At 62.9% G+C, this 12075-nt stretch overlaps 1 protein-coding gene across 1 annotated transcript in view; it reads left to right on the top strand.

Annotated features, from left to right (window-relative positions):
- Window positions 1-203: 203 nt before the first annotated feature.
- Window positions 204-12075, top strand: part of ADAMTS2 (ADAM metallopeptidase with thrombospondin type 1 motif 2) — a 142764-nt gene continuing 130892 nt past the window's right edge. Inside the window, exon 1 of the mRNA XM_045527756.1 lies at window positions 204-351. Within this exon, the coding sequence (XP_045383712.1) occupies window positions 207-351 (145 nt within the window). The 5' untranslated portion in view covers window positions 204-206. The remainder of the gene's footprint in view (window positions 352-12075) is intronic.

Consider the following 12075-nt stretch of genomic DNA (forward strand, 5'->3'; position numbering starts at 1 on the left):
AGTAGACTCTCTGGGCGGATGGGGTCCTCTAGGGCCATTTGTCCATGCCTTCTGGCTGCCCAGCGCTCAAACCGAGGTCCAGCTGGGCAGGGTCCTCAGGTGGGAAGTGCTGGCCTCCAGGGCCCTCCCCGCTGTGCCCTCCTTGGTCTGTGTGTGCTGGGAATTTGAATGTCTTGTCTTTGGTCCCGCAGGCTGGTCTGATCCGGATGGAGGAAGAGGAGTTCTTCATTGAGCCCGTGGAGAAGGGGCTGGCAGCGCAGGAGGCTGAGCAGGGCCGTGTGCATGTGGTGTATCGCCGGCCGCCCACCCCCAGACCCCCTCCCCTGGGGGGCCCACAGGCCCTGGACACAGGTGAGGCTGTGCAGGTGGGTGGGCTGCTTGGAAAGCCCTGGATGTCCCCCTGGCCATCTGAGCCCTTGGTCCTCAGGTACCACTTCCCAGGCCGATGGCCAGCTCAAGCTGAGTCCAGTCTCAGTAGCTCAGGGATGAGACGGCTGCCTGTCTGCGCACACGGCATAGCTGGAGAGCAGGGATGCTGGGGCCGGGGCCTTGCTCTGGGTGCATGTGGGCCACAAGCAGTCTAAACACCCACGGCCTGCAGGTCTGGGGCCTCCACCGCAGGAACCAAGGCTATCCCAGGGCCCACCTTCTGCTGACCGAGGGCCGTTAAGTATCGGGCAGCAGGGGAGGCCCAGACCTGGCCTGCACCCATGGCCCAAGTCTGTGCCTGTGAAGAAGACATCTGCCCCCAGGCAGCCCCTCCTGCCTCTGTACTACCATGGTCCCTGGGATGGAGCCTGTGCGGGTCCCAGCCCTCACCTGGCTGCTCTTTCCAGATCCCCAGGGATGTGCCCCATGGAGACCTGGGAGGCACTCCCCACAGCCTCCGCACCCCCTGCACAGGCTCACCACTTAGAACCAAAGCGTGCCCTGGGCCCAGGAACGCGGGAGGGGCTGCTGGGTGGCTGTGGCCTCTCAGAGCTGGCCTCACCACAGCCCAGATCTTCCTAGCATCCCCTGGATCTCTGGTCCTCGACTGTGGGGAGGCCAGGGTCGGGCTCTGACATGTCCTGCAGGCCTCACCGTTCCCAGGGTGCCCCTGTGTGGATGAGGCCATCTCACCTGTGCCTAGCTCAGCCCTCAACCTCTGGCCCGACCCCTCGCTGGGGAGAGCCATGGCAGGTGCATCTCCGAGTTCCAGCAAGTGCTCTGGAGGCCCCTAGTTGGCCCAGCCCTGGTGCTGTGATTTACTGAGAGACTCCCACCACTCCACGGCAGCCCTGGTGCATTTATTTTAGGTTTTTCTGACATCCCAGCTTGACAGATAAATTGGGTGCAGTCTGGCAGGGCACCATTCTAAATCTGTGAAACAGTGTCAGATACCTCCACAAAGGAGTTGTTCTATCAGGAAGCCCAGTGTTCTCTGGGGCCAGTCAGTACACCATGGCCCCTTGTTCCTGGTGATGAATCGCCATCTGCCCAGACTGCCAACAGCCGGCCTATTGGGCGCTGCCTTCCCAGCTTCCCCGGCCTCAGCCCAGCCCCTCCTGCCAGTCCCACCCTTGTGCTTCTGTGCAGGGGAGGAATGGGGAGTGACCTAGGAGGGAAGGAGTGAAAAAAGGGCCAGAGAAGTGCCCCATTCCCGGGCTCAGGGCCCTGACCTGCCTCCTTGCTAGCTGGCTGCCCTTGGGCCAGTGTGGGCCCTTGGTCTCTGCTTTCTCATCTGCTCAGTGGGGTTAGAAATGCCTGTCTCTCAAGATCTCAGGGCCTGGCCACTTTGTACTTCTGGGCTGGCCTCTACTGGAATATTCAGGGTAGTTCTAGGGGCCTCTGCTCAGACAGGGGGAGGTGAAGCCTGCACAGTGGGGCTGGCCAGGTGCCCTTGGCCCTGTCTCTGATCCCAAATTCCATATGGTGCTTGTCTTCCTGAACACGGCAGCCCTTCCCACATGGCCTGGCTGGACTCGCCTTATTTTCTGGGCTTCTGCTGGTGTTTTGGCATCTTCCACCAAATCCTTCCTCCGCCACCCCGCTGACCCCAATCCACATATCTTTAATGAGAGCTTGGAACTCAGAATGCAGGCAGGGCATTCCAAACTCAGAATAAGCCCAGAAACCACTGACCTTAGAAGATGCTGGGTGGGGCCACCTGCCAGGTCAGGGGTGAGGCTGCGCTGGGAGGTGGGTGGGGTGGGGGAGGAGGGAGCCTGTCCAGGCTGAGCGCTAGGCCTGGTCCTGGGCTGGGAGCCCAGGGTCTCCAGCTGGGAGCCCAGGCTGTGGGTGTGGGCGTGGGCCTTGGGCTGCGGGTCAGACCACAGGCCGCAAGTCCCCTTTGCCTGACTTTCCTGTCTGGTGTCAGCATGGCCCTGCGTGAGTGACTTGGTCCTCAGAGAGCTTCTTCTCTGCTCCACGTGCCTAACTGCTCCTGCGTGGCCCAAGGCTGAGAGCGACACACTGGCTGGAGGGGGTCCAGATGAAGTTAGTGCCGGGGCTAGGTTGATGGCCCGTGGTGACCGCAGATGTCCAGCTTTCCATCAGCCGGGGCCTTGTCAGAGCCCAGGTTCGTAGGTGGGAGATGTTTAAAAGCTGTGTCCTGTGTCCGGGCATAGCAAGGGGACACAACATGCTGGACACAGAACCCTCAGTGCAGAGGGGTGTGTGTGTAAGCCAGGGGACCCTTTCTTCTGGTGAATTCTGATGGGAACCCTGATGTATCAGTGCAGCTCTGGCTGAAGCAGGCAGGAGGTGCTGATTGGCGGCTTCCGCCTGCCTCCGCAGCAGTTTCTGGAAGTGAGTGTGAAACACCCTGCTGTTTATCCATGGGTGGTGGGTAGGATGGGGCCCCTGGGGAAGGGGAAACAGCTGTCCTGGGCCTCCTGGTCTGCGTGGGCCTCTGTCTGGGACAACAGGCTCTCGGTCCTCACAGGGTCGGTGGCGCCTGGGGGTCCTGGGCTTGCGTGGCCGCTCTTCAGGCACCGAGATGTGTGTCCCGTTGTCCCTGAGAAACCAGCAGCCTGCCTGGGGTGATCCCAGGGGCTCACGGAGCCTCAGGAATTCATTTCCACCCACGGTTTCTGTCATTCAGGATCAGTTGCTGAGTTGCCAGGTGAAACGGATAGAAAATGACAGTTTTAAATGTATTTCACAGGCCCAGGCCCAGGGTGGGGTGTGCCTTGGTCAGCTGAGGTGCCACAGTGCCACCGTCTACCCTGGGGAGGGCATTGGGATAGCAAGGGGTTGAGGGAGTGGACGAGGACCCTTTCTTCTCCTCCTTGGCCATGCCTGGTCCACAGACGTGTCCCTGCCTCGTGCCTTCCGGCCGGGAGCCAGCCAGCACGGGACGCAGAGCTCTGAGGCCAGCGTGGCCTTTTGGGGCAAGGCGGTTGGGGCATCCCCCAGGCTTCCTCTGGGGCTGGCCTTTCTCGGGAGTGACAAGCTCCGGAAGCCCTGTTCTCTGCCATCCCCAAAGCCAGTCCTGTGCCCAGGGCTATGTTGGGGGCGGGGCCTCCGTGTGACATTGTCCTCTGGTGTGGGTATGTGTGCATGTTCACGTGCATGTGTGCATCTCATCCCGCCTAGGGTGTCGAGGAGGACCCAGGGCTGGTGGGCGGGGGATGGAAGGCCCGCTCTGTGCTTGCAGCTGGGTGTCCCGGTGCACCACTGCCCTCTAAGCCTCAGGTTGCCGTGACGTTGTACCGCCTCCAACTGGGGGCTTTAAACACTAGAAATGTATTCTCTCACAGTTCTTGGGCAGATGACTGAAGTCTGTCTCACTGAGCTGAGAGCAAGGTGTCTCCGGGCCATGCATCCTCTGGAGGCTGCAGGGGAGGCTCTGCTCCTGGCCTCTCCCAGCTCCCCGGCCTGTGGCTGCAGTCTCTGCCTCCTTGGTCCCACGGCTTCCTCCTCCTCCTCCAGCTGGGTGTGCCTCCCTGTGTCCCCCTCTCGTAAGAGTGCCTGCGATTGCATTCAGGATCACCCCGGCAATCCAGGACAGTCTTCCCGTCTCGAGGTTCTTAATCTGAGCAGACCTACAAAGTCCTTTTTTGCCATGTAAGGTACTGGCCACAGGCTCCAGGGATCAGGACCTGGTGTCTTTGGGGGCCACTGTTGCGCCAGCTGTAGGCGGTGAGTGGCCCCGCACAGGCTGGCTGTGCAGTGGGGAGGTGCCCACCTGCGGGGCACCGCGTAGCCGTGTGGAGGAGCAATGCCGCAGCTCTCTCCCACGCCGGCTCAGGGACAGTGCACAGGCACGGCCCAGGCAGGCCCTTGGCCCTCCCGCCTCCTCCACTGCACCCTCTGGCTGGTAGTAAGCGGAGCTCTTCCTGTGCCCGCCTGAGTGCCAGCCCCAGCCAGGCAGTCTCTCATACTGTGAGGCCGGGAGAGGCGGGGCCGTGCTGCGGCTGCGCTGACCCCAAGCCCATGTACGCTGAGAAGTTGGTCTTGCAGTTGGTGCCCAGGGCCTGGCTGTCTCAGCCTGTGAGGGACTGAGCTTGGGATTTTGCAAAGGTCCCCACAGGGTGGGAAAGATCGCTAGTCATGTGATCTCTCAGACACAGAGTGCTGTTTGCAGAATGTCCTGCCATCCCAAGGCAAGAGCTGCAAACTCAGAGGCCTACAGGGCCCTGCAGCCAGTGCCAACGAGGGTAGTAGCAGAGGAAAACACTAATTGCACCCACCCTAGGCCTGGCTTTCATTTCCCTCCTTTTGATATAAGCATAGACAACAGAGAATACATCTCTGCTCAAAGGAGCAGAGCAGCGGGAAGGCAGCAGCCTGTGGGGGCCAGCCCTGGCCTTGCCATGGGCACAGGGCAGACTGGAGACCCCTTGTGAACGGGTAGCTCCTCTTAGGCTCCCTCGACCTTGCCCTGGTGGCAGTGTGGGTCTGGGCCAGCAATCATCCTGCTGACAAGAGAATGCAGATATCAGAATTTTATGTGAATCCTCCTGATTTTAAAATGTGGCTTCAAATTTCAAAAACACCATATGGACCAAACAAAACACTGCCGCCTTTGGGCAGCTGTGCTTTCTGCAGAGGCGGATGTGTCCTCTCCCTCCCTTTGGGGCTGCCCTCCTGGGCACCCCCGGGCCTGGCCTTGGGATGGAGGAGGGGCAGGGGGTCCCCATCCTGGGGAACAGCCACGGGGCGACCATGCCCACATACCCCGCCAGGCCGAAGGAAGAGAAGTCAAACAGCTCTGTGCCCATGACCTTGGCCACCGCCTCCTCAGAGGCAGCCGGTGCCAAGCTTCTGCCCGCCGCTGTCAGGCTGCCGTGTCCTCCCCAACAGGCAGAGGAGGCACGCCACCTCGGGGGCCAGGGGAAGCCTGCTGAGGAGAGAGAGGACAAGGCACCACCTGGGTGGCTCCTCCCCGTGGCTGAGCGTGGCTGGTCTCAAGGTCTTCACCCGGCAGCCCACAGCCAGCCCTTCCCAGCAGGCCAGGCCACAGGGAAGTCCTCCAAGCCACAGGGAAGGCTGGGGGCGGGCAGGGCTGGGGGCTGGGGGCAAGGCCCACGCTGGGGCCTCTGTCCGGCTGAGTCTTGCCAGCAGCGAGCAGTCCCCAGACGGCTTGGGAGGGTCCGGTGAGTTCTGTGTCTCAGCCCCCTCTGGGTGCCGCTGTGCGAGGGCGGCTGGAGCAGTGGCCTGGGGGGGACTGGAGCCCTGTCCCAACGGGCCAGAGGCCTGGGAAGCGGGCGCAGCTCTACCGCCCGTGGCAGGCAGGTCACCAGGCCCAGTGATGGGGACGCAGCCAGCGCGAGGCGTGAAGGAGAGGCCCAGCCAAGATGAGGTCCGGTGGGTGCCGGGGGCCAGGGGTACGCGGGACAAATTTGCTGAAAGCCAGGTCAGGGAGCCTTTCTGCCTGGTGGCTGTGAATGCCTGTCCCAGCTTCCTGTGGCTGCTGTGACAATACCACGCACTTTGTGGCTTGAAGCGGCACACAGCCCTCTCAGCCCTCCTCTCCTGCCAGGCTGTGCCTGCAGCCCTGGGACGCCGGGAGAAGCTCTGATTGTGAAACCCGAGGCGGCTCGGGGGGACGTGTTTCCGAGCTGAGCGCACCCTTGGCAGAAGCCACGGTGCTCCTGTCCTCGTGTAGGCTGGGCCCTTGGGACGCTGTTGGAGATGCCAGTGTGGTGACGTGGCCCCAGGCCGGGAAGGGTGGGTGGCGGCAGCGCTGGGAAGGCGAGGCTGCACGTTCTCAGAGGCCAGGAGCTGCCTGGGGTCAGGCGGGGAGAGTCCTCCCAGCTCCCTGGCCTGGCGGCTCTGCCACCCGGGCCACGAGGGCAGAGCGAGGCTTGCCAGGGCTGGGGCCCACACCATCGCCCCGGGGACACGTGCCGGGTGCGCGCCGTGCATGCCGTCTGTGCCTGGCGCTCCGCCTGACAGCCCCGCGTGCTCGGTCCATCTCCTGTGTCCCTGCCGTAGATTTAGCCTCCCTGTGCCTGGGGCCAGCCTGTCCGCCCCCCGCCCCCCGCCCCGCATCTGTGTGGAATCTGGGTCAGGAGTGGAGCTGACCAGGGCAATATGACCCAGGAAGGGCCTGGGTCTTTGGTGGAGCACTATTAACAGATGACAAATAGGACCCATGACCCAGAGGATGGTGGCCTCGGCCCTGGCTTGGCTTCGGCCCCAACTCAGGTACAAGGGACAGTTCTCAAAGGTCTGTGGCTCTCAGAGGAGCCACCTTAGAGCTGTTTGGGCGGCTGCTCCCAGCAGGGCTGGGCTGGGCTGGGAGAAGTTCAGTGCAAGGGTCACAGGTGCCTGGCGCTGCCCCGCCTGGTGCTGCACCGGCTGCCTGCGGGGCCCTGGGCACCTCGCCCAGCCCCCCCATTTCTCCCCAGGAACAACGCGAGGGGCTGTGGAACTAGACGGGACAATGTCCTCTCCCCAGGGAGAGGGGCTGCTCCGCGGGTGCTGTGACGCATCCTTGTGGTCCCGGGGCTGGTCCCCTCGGCCCACTGCCCTTACTGCCATGCTCTCCCCCACGGATGCACTGAGCTGATGCTGTCCTGCCGTACCTCTGCTGTGCTTCTTTGCTGTGTTGCAAATGTCCCCTGAGAGCCTTCCTGGTGGCATGCAGTCGCCGCACGCGGCTTGCAGATGGCCGGCTGCTCAGGAGTGAAGCTGTGATCTGCTCGAGGCACCTCTGGCATTGAATTAGTGGCCGTGGGCTTGGCACACCCCCATGTTGCGGGTCCCCGACACAGCAGAGGCAGCTTTCTGGGAGCGAGGCCATGTCTCCAGGGGCAACCCTGTGTGTCTGTGACATCTGTGCCTCGGGCCTGGGGGTCCCCCTGCCAGGGCGGGAGCGGTGGGGCCTGCTTGGTGCAGTTGAGGCTCTCTCCAAGCCCTGGGAGCCCTGTGGACAACTGTGGAAGAGACTTGGGCTTCCGGCATGTTGGGGATGAAGGGACAGCATCCAGGTGGGTCCTCGACAGAGGCTTCTTGGGTGCAGGATGCTGGGGCTGCCAGTGAGGTGTCAGGGCCGAAGGCGTCTGCCGCCAGGGGGCTGCAGAGGCAGCTCAAAGGACATCTGAAGGGGACACAAAACTATTCCCCAGAAGCAGCAAAGACAGGACTGGCTCAGAAACCGCATTTGGGCCCAAGGTCCGAACCCTGCAGAGCCATGCCTGCCGGAGGTGTCTGGTCACAGCCCCAGCCCATCTTGGAACTCTCTGCAGGTCGGCAGGCACTGCCGCCAGCTCTAAGCCTGAAGTGTCTTCTATAAAAATTTCCAATTTTCCTTGACCCATTTCTCTTTGAAATTAATACTAAGCAGCACTGTGCACTCAGCCCTGGAGGAGCTGTGGACGGGGAAAGGTCACGCGGTCGGGGGAATGTTGGTGTCTGGCGCTCCCTGTCTCCCACTCCCTGGCTCTGTTTCTTCCTCCTTTCTCACTTGTTTGGAGCTTGGGCTGGGTCCTGAGAAGGGATGTCCCCTGGAGCTCCTGACTTGGCCCTGTCTGCCTGGGTCTGGTGCTGGGGTGTGGGCTGCCCCGTGGGTGGAGCCTCCGGCATGTGCCTGAGCGGCAGGAGGACCCAGGAGGAGCCCCTTTGGAGCCCTGCGGGGTCCAGGCAGGGTGGTGTGCACACCTGGGAGGAGTGCGGGGAGCTGGCAGTGTGGGGTCGCAGGCGGCCCAGGGGCTGGGCCTGTGTGGGGAGGGGCTGGGGGGTGCAGGCGCCTGCTCCCCAAACCATGGGAGGAGTGGCAGTGATGACACCGTACCTCTCAGATGGGAGGCCCAGAGCGGCGCCACACGTGTCCTCACCATGCGTCTGGGCTGCCCCGGGTGCTGGGTGAGCAGCCACGGACCAGCCGGACCAGCTGTCTGCCCTCTGGGGCTCCCAGTTCAGTCGGGGAGACCGGACGATGCACAGATGCTGGCAATGGTGGACGATCCCGCTGGAGCGAAACCGCGAGAAAGGGCAGCACGAGAAAGCGCTGGCAGGGAGGGAGGCCCAGGCGGGGGCAGTGGTTGAACTGAGACGGGAGTGAGAGGAAGGCCCAGCCGGGGAAGACTGTTCCTGGCAGAGGGAACAGCACTGCAGGAGCCCTGAGGCCAGAGTTACCGCGGTGCGACCCAGGCACAGAAGGAAGAGCTGGTGCTCGGAGCCCAGGGAGTGAGGGTGAGTGGGAGGCACTGGGCCAGGCAGAGGGACCGGGGTCGGTCCCTGGAGTGGACAGGCGTGATGCGAGGCTGGGTTTCATCCTCGTGCAGGGGGAGCCTTTGGGTGGCTTTCAGTGGAGAGAGTGGGAGCAGGGAGGGAGCCCAGTGACAGATGGTGGTGGCCGAGCCCGTGGGGCAGGGCCAGTGGATTTGGTGGCCAGTTTGAGGTGGCGCTCACAGGCCGTGAGTGTGAAGGAAGGCGTCAAGGACAACTCCCGGCTCTGGGAAGGCCTAGCAGCTGGGGGCGGCTGTGAGTCTGACCGAGGCGGCTTCGGAGAGGGAGGCAGGTCAGGCGGCCTAGGCCAAGGGCAGGAGCCAGAGTTGGGGCCTGTCCCGCTGACCCCACAGCCGCACCTTCTGCTGCTCCACACTGCCCTGGCTTGGGGGCAGGTGTCTCAGCAGAGAAGGTGCGGGCCACACGCTGAGCGCCCGGGCTCACAGGGTGGAGGCAGGGCCCTGGCGCGGCCCCCCAGGCAGGCTCTGGGTGCACCGGCAGCTCCTCTTGCCCTGGGAAGCAAAGGGCCTGCTCTGTGGGGTGGGCTGTTGGGGACAGTGCAAGGTCCAAGGTCTCTGGCAGACCGAGGCCTCCTCCCCCAGCCTTCCAGGACGCACGGACACTGGACCCGTGTCCCACACGTGCTTGTGAGCGCGCACAGGGCAAGTGTGGCTGCCTCCCACGCCCTCAGAGCAGGGCCGTGCTGTCCACCCTGTGGGCCCCGGGCAGCACAGCCAGCTGCCGACACCTCAGTGGCCTTGAGGCAGCCAGAATGCTCTTGGCCCCTGGTGCAACCTCCCTTGGAATTTGGGGTTGGGGATGTCTTGGCAGCTGTCCCCGGGGTCTATCCCTGCGAATAGGTTCCTGTCGATCCTGCAGAGTGGCCTGAGCCAGCCCGGATGCTCTGGAGCTCTGGCCCTGAGCAGCCCTCAGGGAGCCCTTGCTGAGTGACTGAGTGAGACTCACCGCTTGGCAAGGCGGACTGGCCCCCGAGTGGCTCCTGGCTTCTCCCAAAGCAGTGCTGCTCTCTGCGTTGATTGGTGAGGAAGAGTGATCCTCGCTGTGTCTGTCACCGCCTGTGTCTCCTCTTCCTCGTCAGCCTTTGCCCATTACCTCCTGGGGTCTTGTGTGTTGGGATAAGCCCTTCACACGCCCTAGACATTGACTTTCTGTCACATTTGATACCAGCTCTGCCCCAGGCTGCAGCCTCTTTCCTTTCCAGCTGTGTTGGTGTTAGTTGCACAAAAGCCCATGTTCTGTAGCCGAGTCTGAGAAGGATCCTTCTCCAGCCCAGTGGAGCCGATGGTTCAGGGACAGGCACACTCGCCGAGGGCCTGCAAGACGGTCGGCTCTGGGCATCGGTGCCACCTGGTGTGCACAGTAGTGCTGGGCACAGGTGAGAAAACCACGGAGCAGGAGTGCTGCTGTCCCAATGATGACGCGAGTGGCAGGGAGAGGAGGGCAACGCACAGCGCTTGCTGAGCTCTGACCTGTGACCACATCCACCAGGGCCCTGCAGGGACGTCATCTCATGGGATTCTTGTGATGACCCCATGGGGTTGGTTGGTGCTGTTGCTGTGCCCACCGTGCAGGTGAGGAAGCTGAGGTGCCAGTGGCTGCACAGCTAGCAAGCTGCAGAGCCACAGTGGAAGCCGGGCCGTCTGGCTCCTGTGCGGGGCGTCGGGAGCAGGCCCAGAGCCCAGGGCCGCCCACGGCCTGTGCAGCGCCCTCCTGCGCCCTCGGAGCTGTGCTGGTGAGACCCAGCCATCTCAGAACCCACCCGAAGGCCGGCCGGCCTTGGGACCCAGGAGGGCCTTCTGGGCACTGAGGCTTGGGGCTCCGCTTAACAGATGCAGACCCTGAGGCCAGCGAGGGTGAGTGAGGACGCCTGTCCAGGTCACTCAGCACGTGAGCCGCAGGAGGGACCTGCTGCTTGCAGTGGAATCCCCGGCTGCGTGGGGGGTCGGGCCACCGTGGGTGCTGGAACATCCGTGCAGAGAAAGGGTGAGTGCGGCCACCTGGGAAGCCGGGCCACACGGTCCTCATCCCTGGGGCAGCACCTGCTTCTTGGAGATGTCTGAGAGCTGGCCACCGAGGACGCTCACTGTTACCGTTGCCATTTCAGGACACGTGCTGGACGTTCCTGGCTGCGGACCCCCAGGCTGTGGCGGTGAGCCTTTGCTAGTCCCGCGGGTGACCAGGGCTGCTGACCAGGGCTGGCTTCTCAGGCTTGCTACCTGGCAGGCAGGGCCAACACCCACTTGAATGTTCTGCCGTCACCGCCTTGGGACTTTTAATCCCTTTTTGAACAAGAGACCTTGTATTTTCGTTTTGCACTGTGCTCAGCAAATTACACGGCCGGTCCTGCTCTCCACTCTCCTCCTGTGACTCTGCTTCCCCCCTGCAGTCTCTTGGGGATGCGCTGCAGACCGTGGGGCCAGGATACCCAGGCTCTGCACAGTGGCTGGAACCAGGGGTGCCCAGTAGACGCCAGCTCCCTTCCCTCTAGGCCCAAGCGCCGGCACTTTCTGTTAACCGCTGGGTCTTTATTTGGTGATGTCTGATGCAAGCCTGCTCATGGTCAGGGGACGGGAAGCCATCCCTGCTGTAACGCAGGCCTGGCCATCAGAAATGTGCTCCTGTGACTGCAATGGGCCATTCAGTACCTGGGGCTGCAGTGCTGTGACTCTCAGCCTCTGCCCTGGGGACACTGTTGACCCAAGGGCTGTTCCCAGCATGCTCTGGCTACTGTCCCCACATACTTGTCTTTGGACAAGAAGTGCCCCATGGAAACCACAGCACTTGTTCCCTCATTCATTGGATCCATCCTGCAGATGTTTACCCAGCACCCAGTGCGAGGCCCAGTACAGTGCCAGGCTCTGGCACTTGAGGGCACCAAACAGGGGCAGCCCTGACCTCATCCAGCTCACAGTGAACTGGGCGGCCACAAATACCTGCACAGCTAGTAACTGGGAAGTGCCACAAAGTAACTCCACAGTAACTGGCTGTGGGGGCTGTGGCCTGAGTGTGGACTGCAGCTCCTCTGGAGGAGAGAGCGGCTGGGGGCAGTAGGCACAAGGGGCCTAGGGCAAGGATGAGGCTTGTTTGGGGGTCTGGCAGTAGGGCTGGGTGAGGGCCGGCTGTGTCCCACTGTAAGTGGCATGGTCTGGTTTTTGTGAAGGTAAGAAGGGAAGAGACAGGGAGCAGGGAGGAGACTGTGGCCTGGAGCAGGGTGGCCGTGGGGATGGAGAGGAAAGGCTGGACCAGAGGCACGGAGCCATAGAGGGGGCCAGAGAGCAGCCAGGGTGCTGGGGGTCCTGCCAGGCAATCCCCACACTGCCCGGAGCAGTACGCTCCCCACTCCCACGGGCGGACCATACTCCCATCCAGAATTACCCCGAGGCCAGGCAGGAG

Source organism: Lemur catta, chromosome 16, assembly GCF_020740605.2.
Source record: "Lemur catta isolate mLemCat1 chromosome 16, mLemCat1.pri, whole genome shotgun sequence".
NCBI classification, from domain to species: Eukaryota; Metazoa; Chordata; class Mammalia; order Primates; family Lemuridae; genus Lemur; species Lemur catta.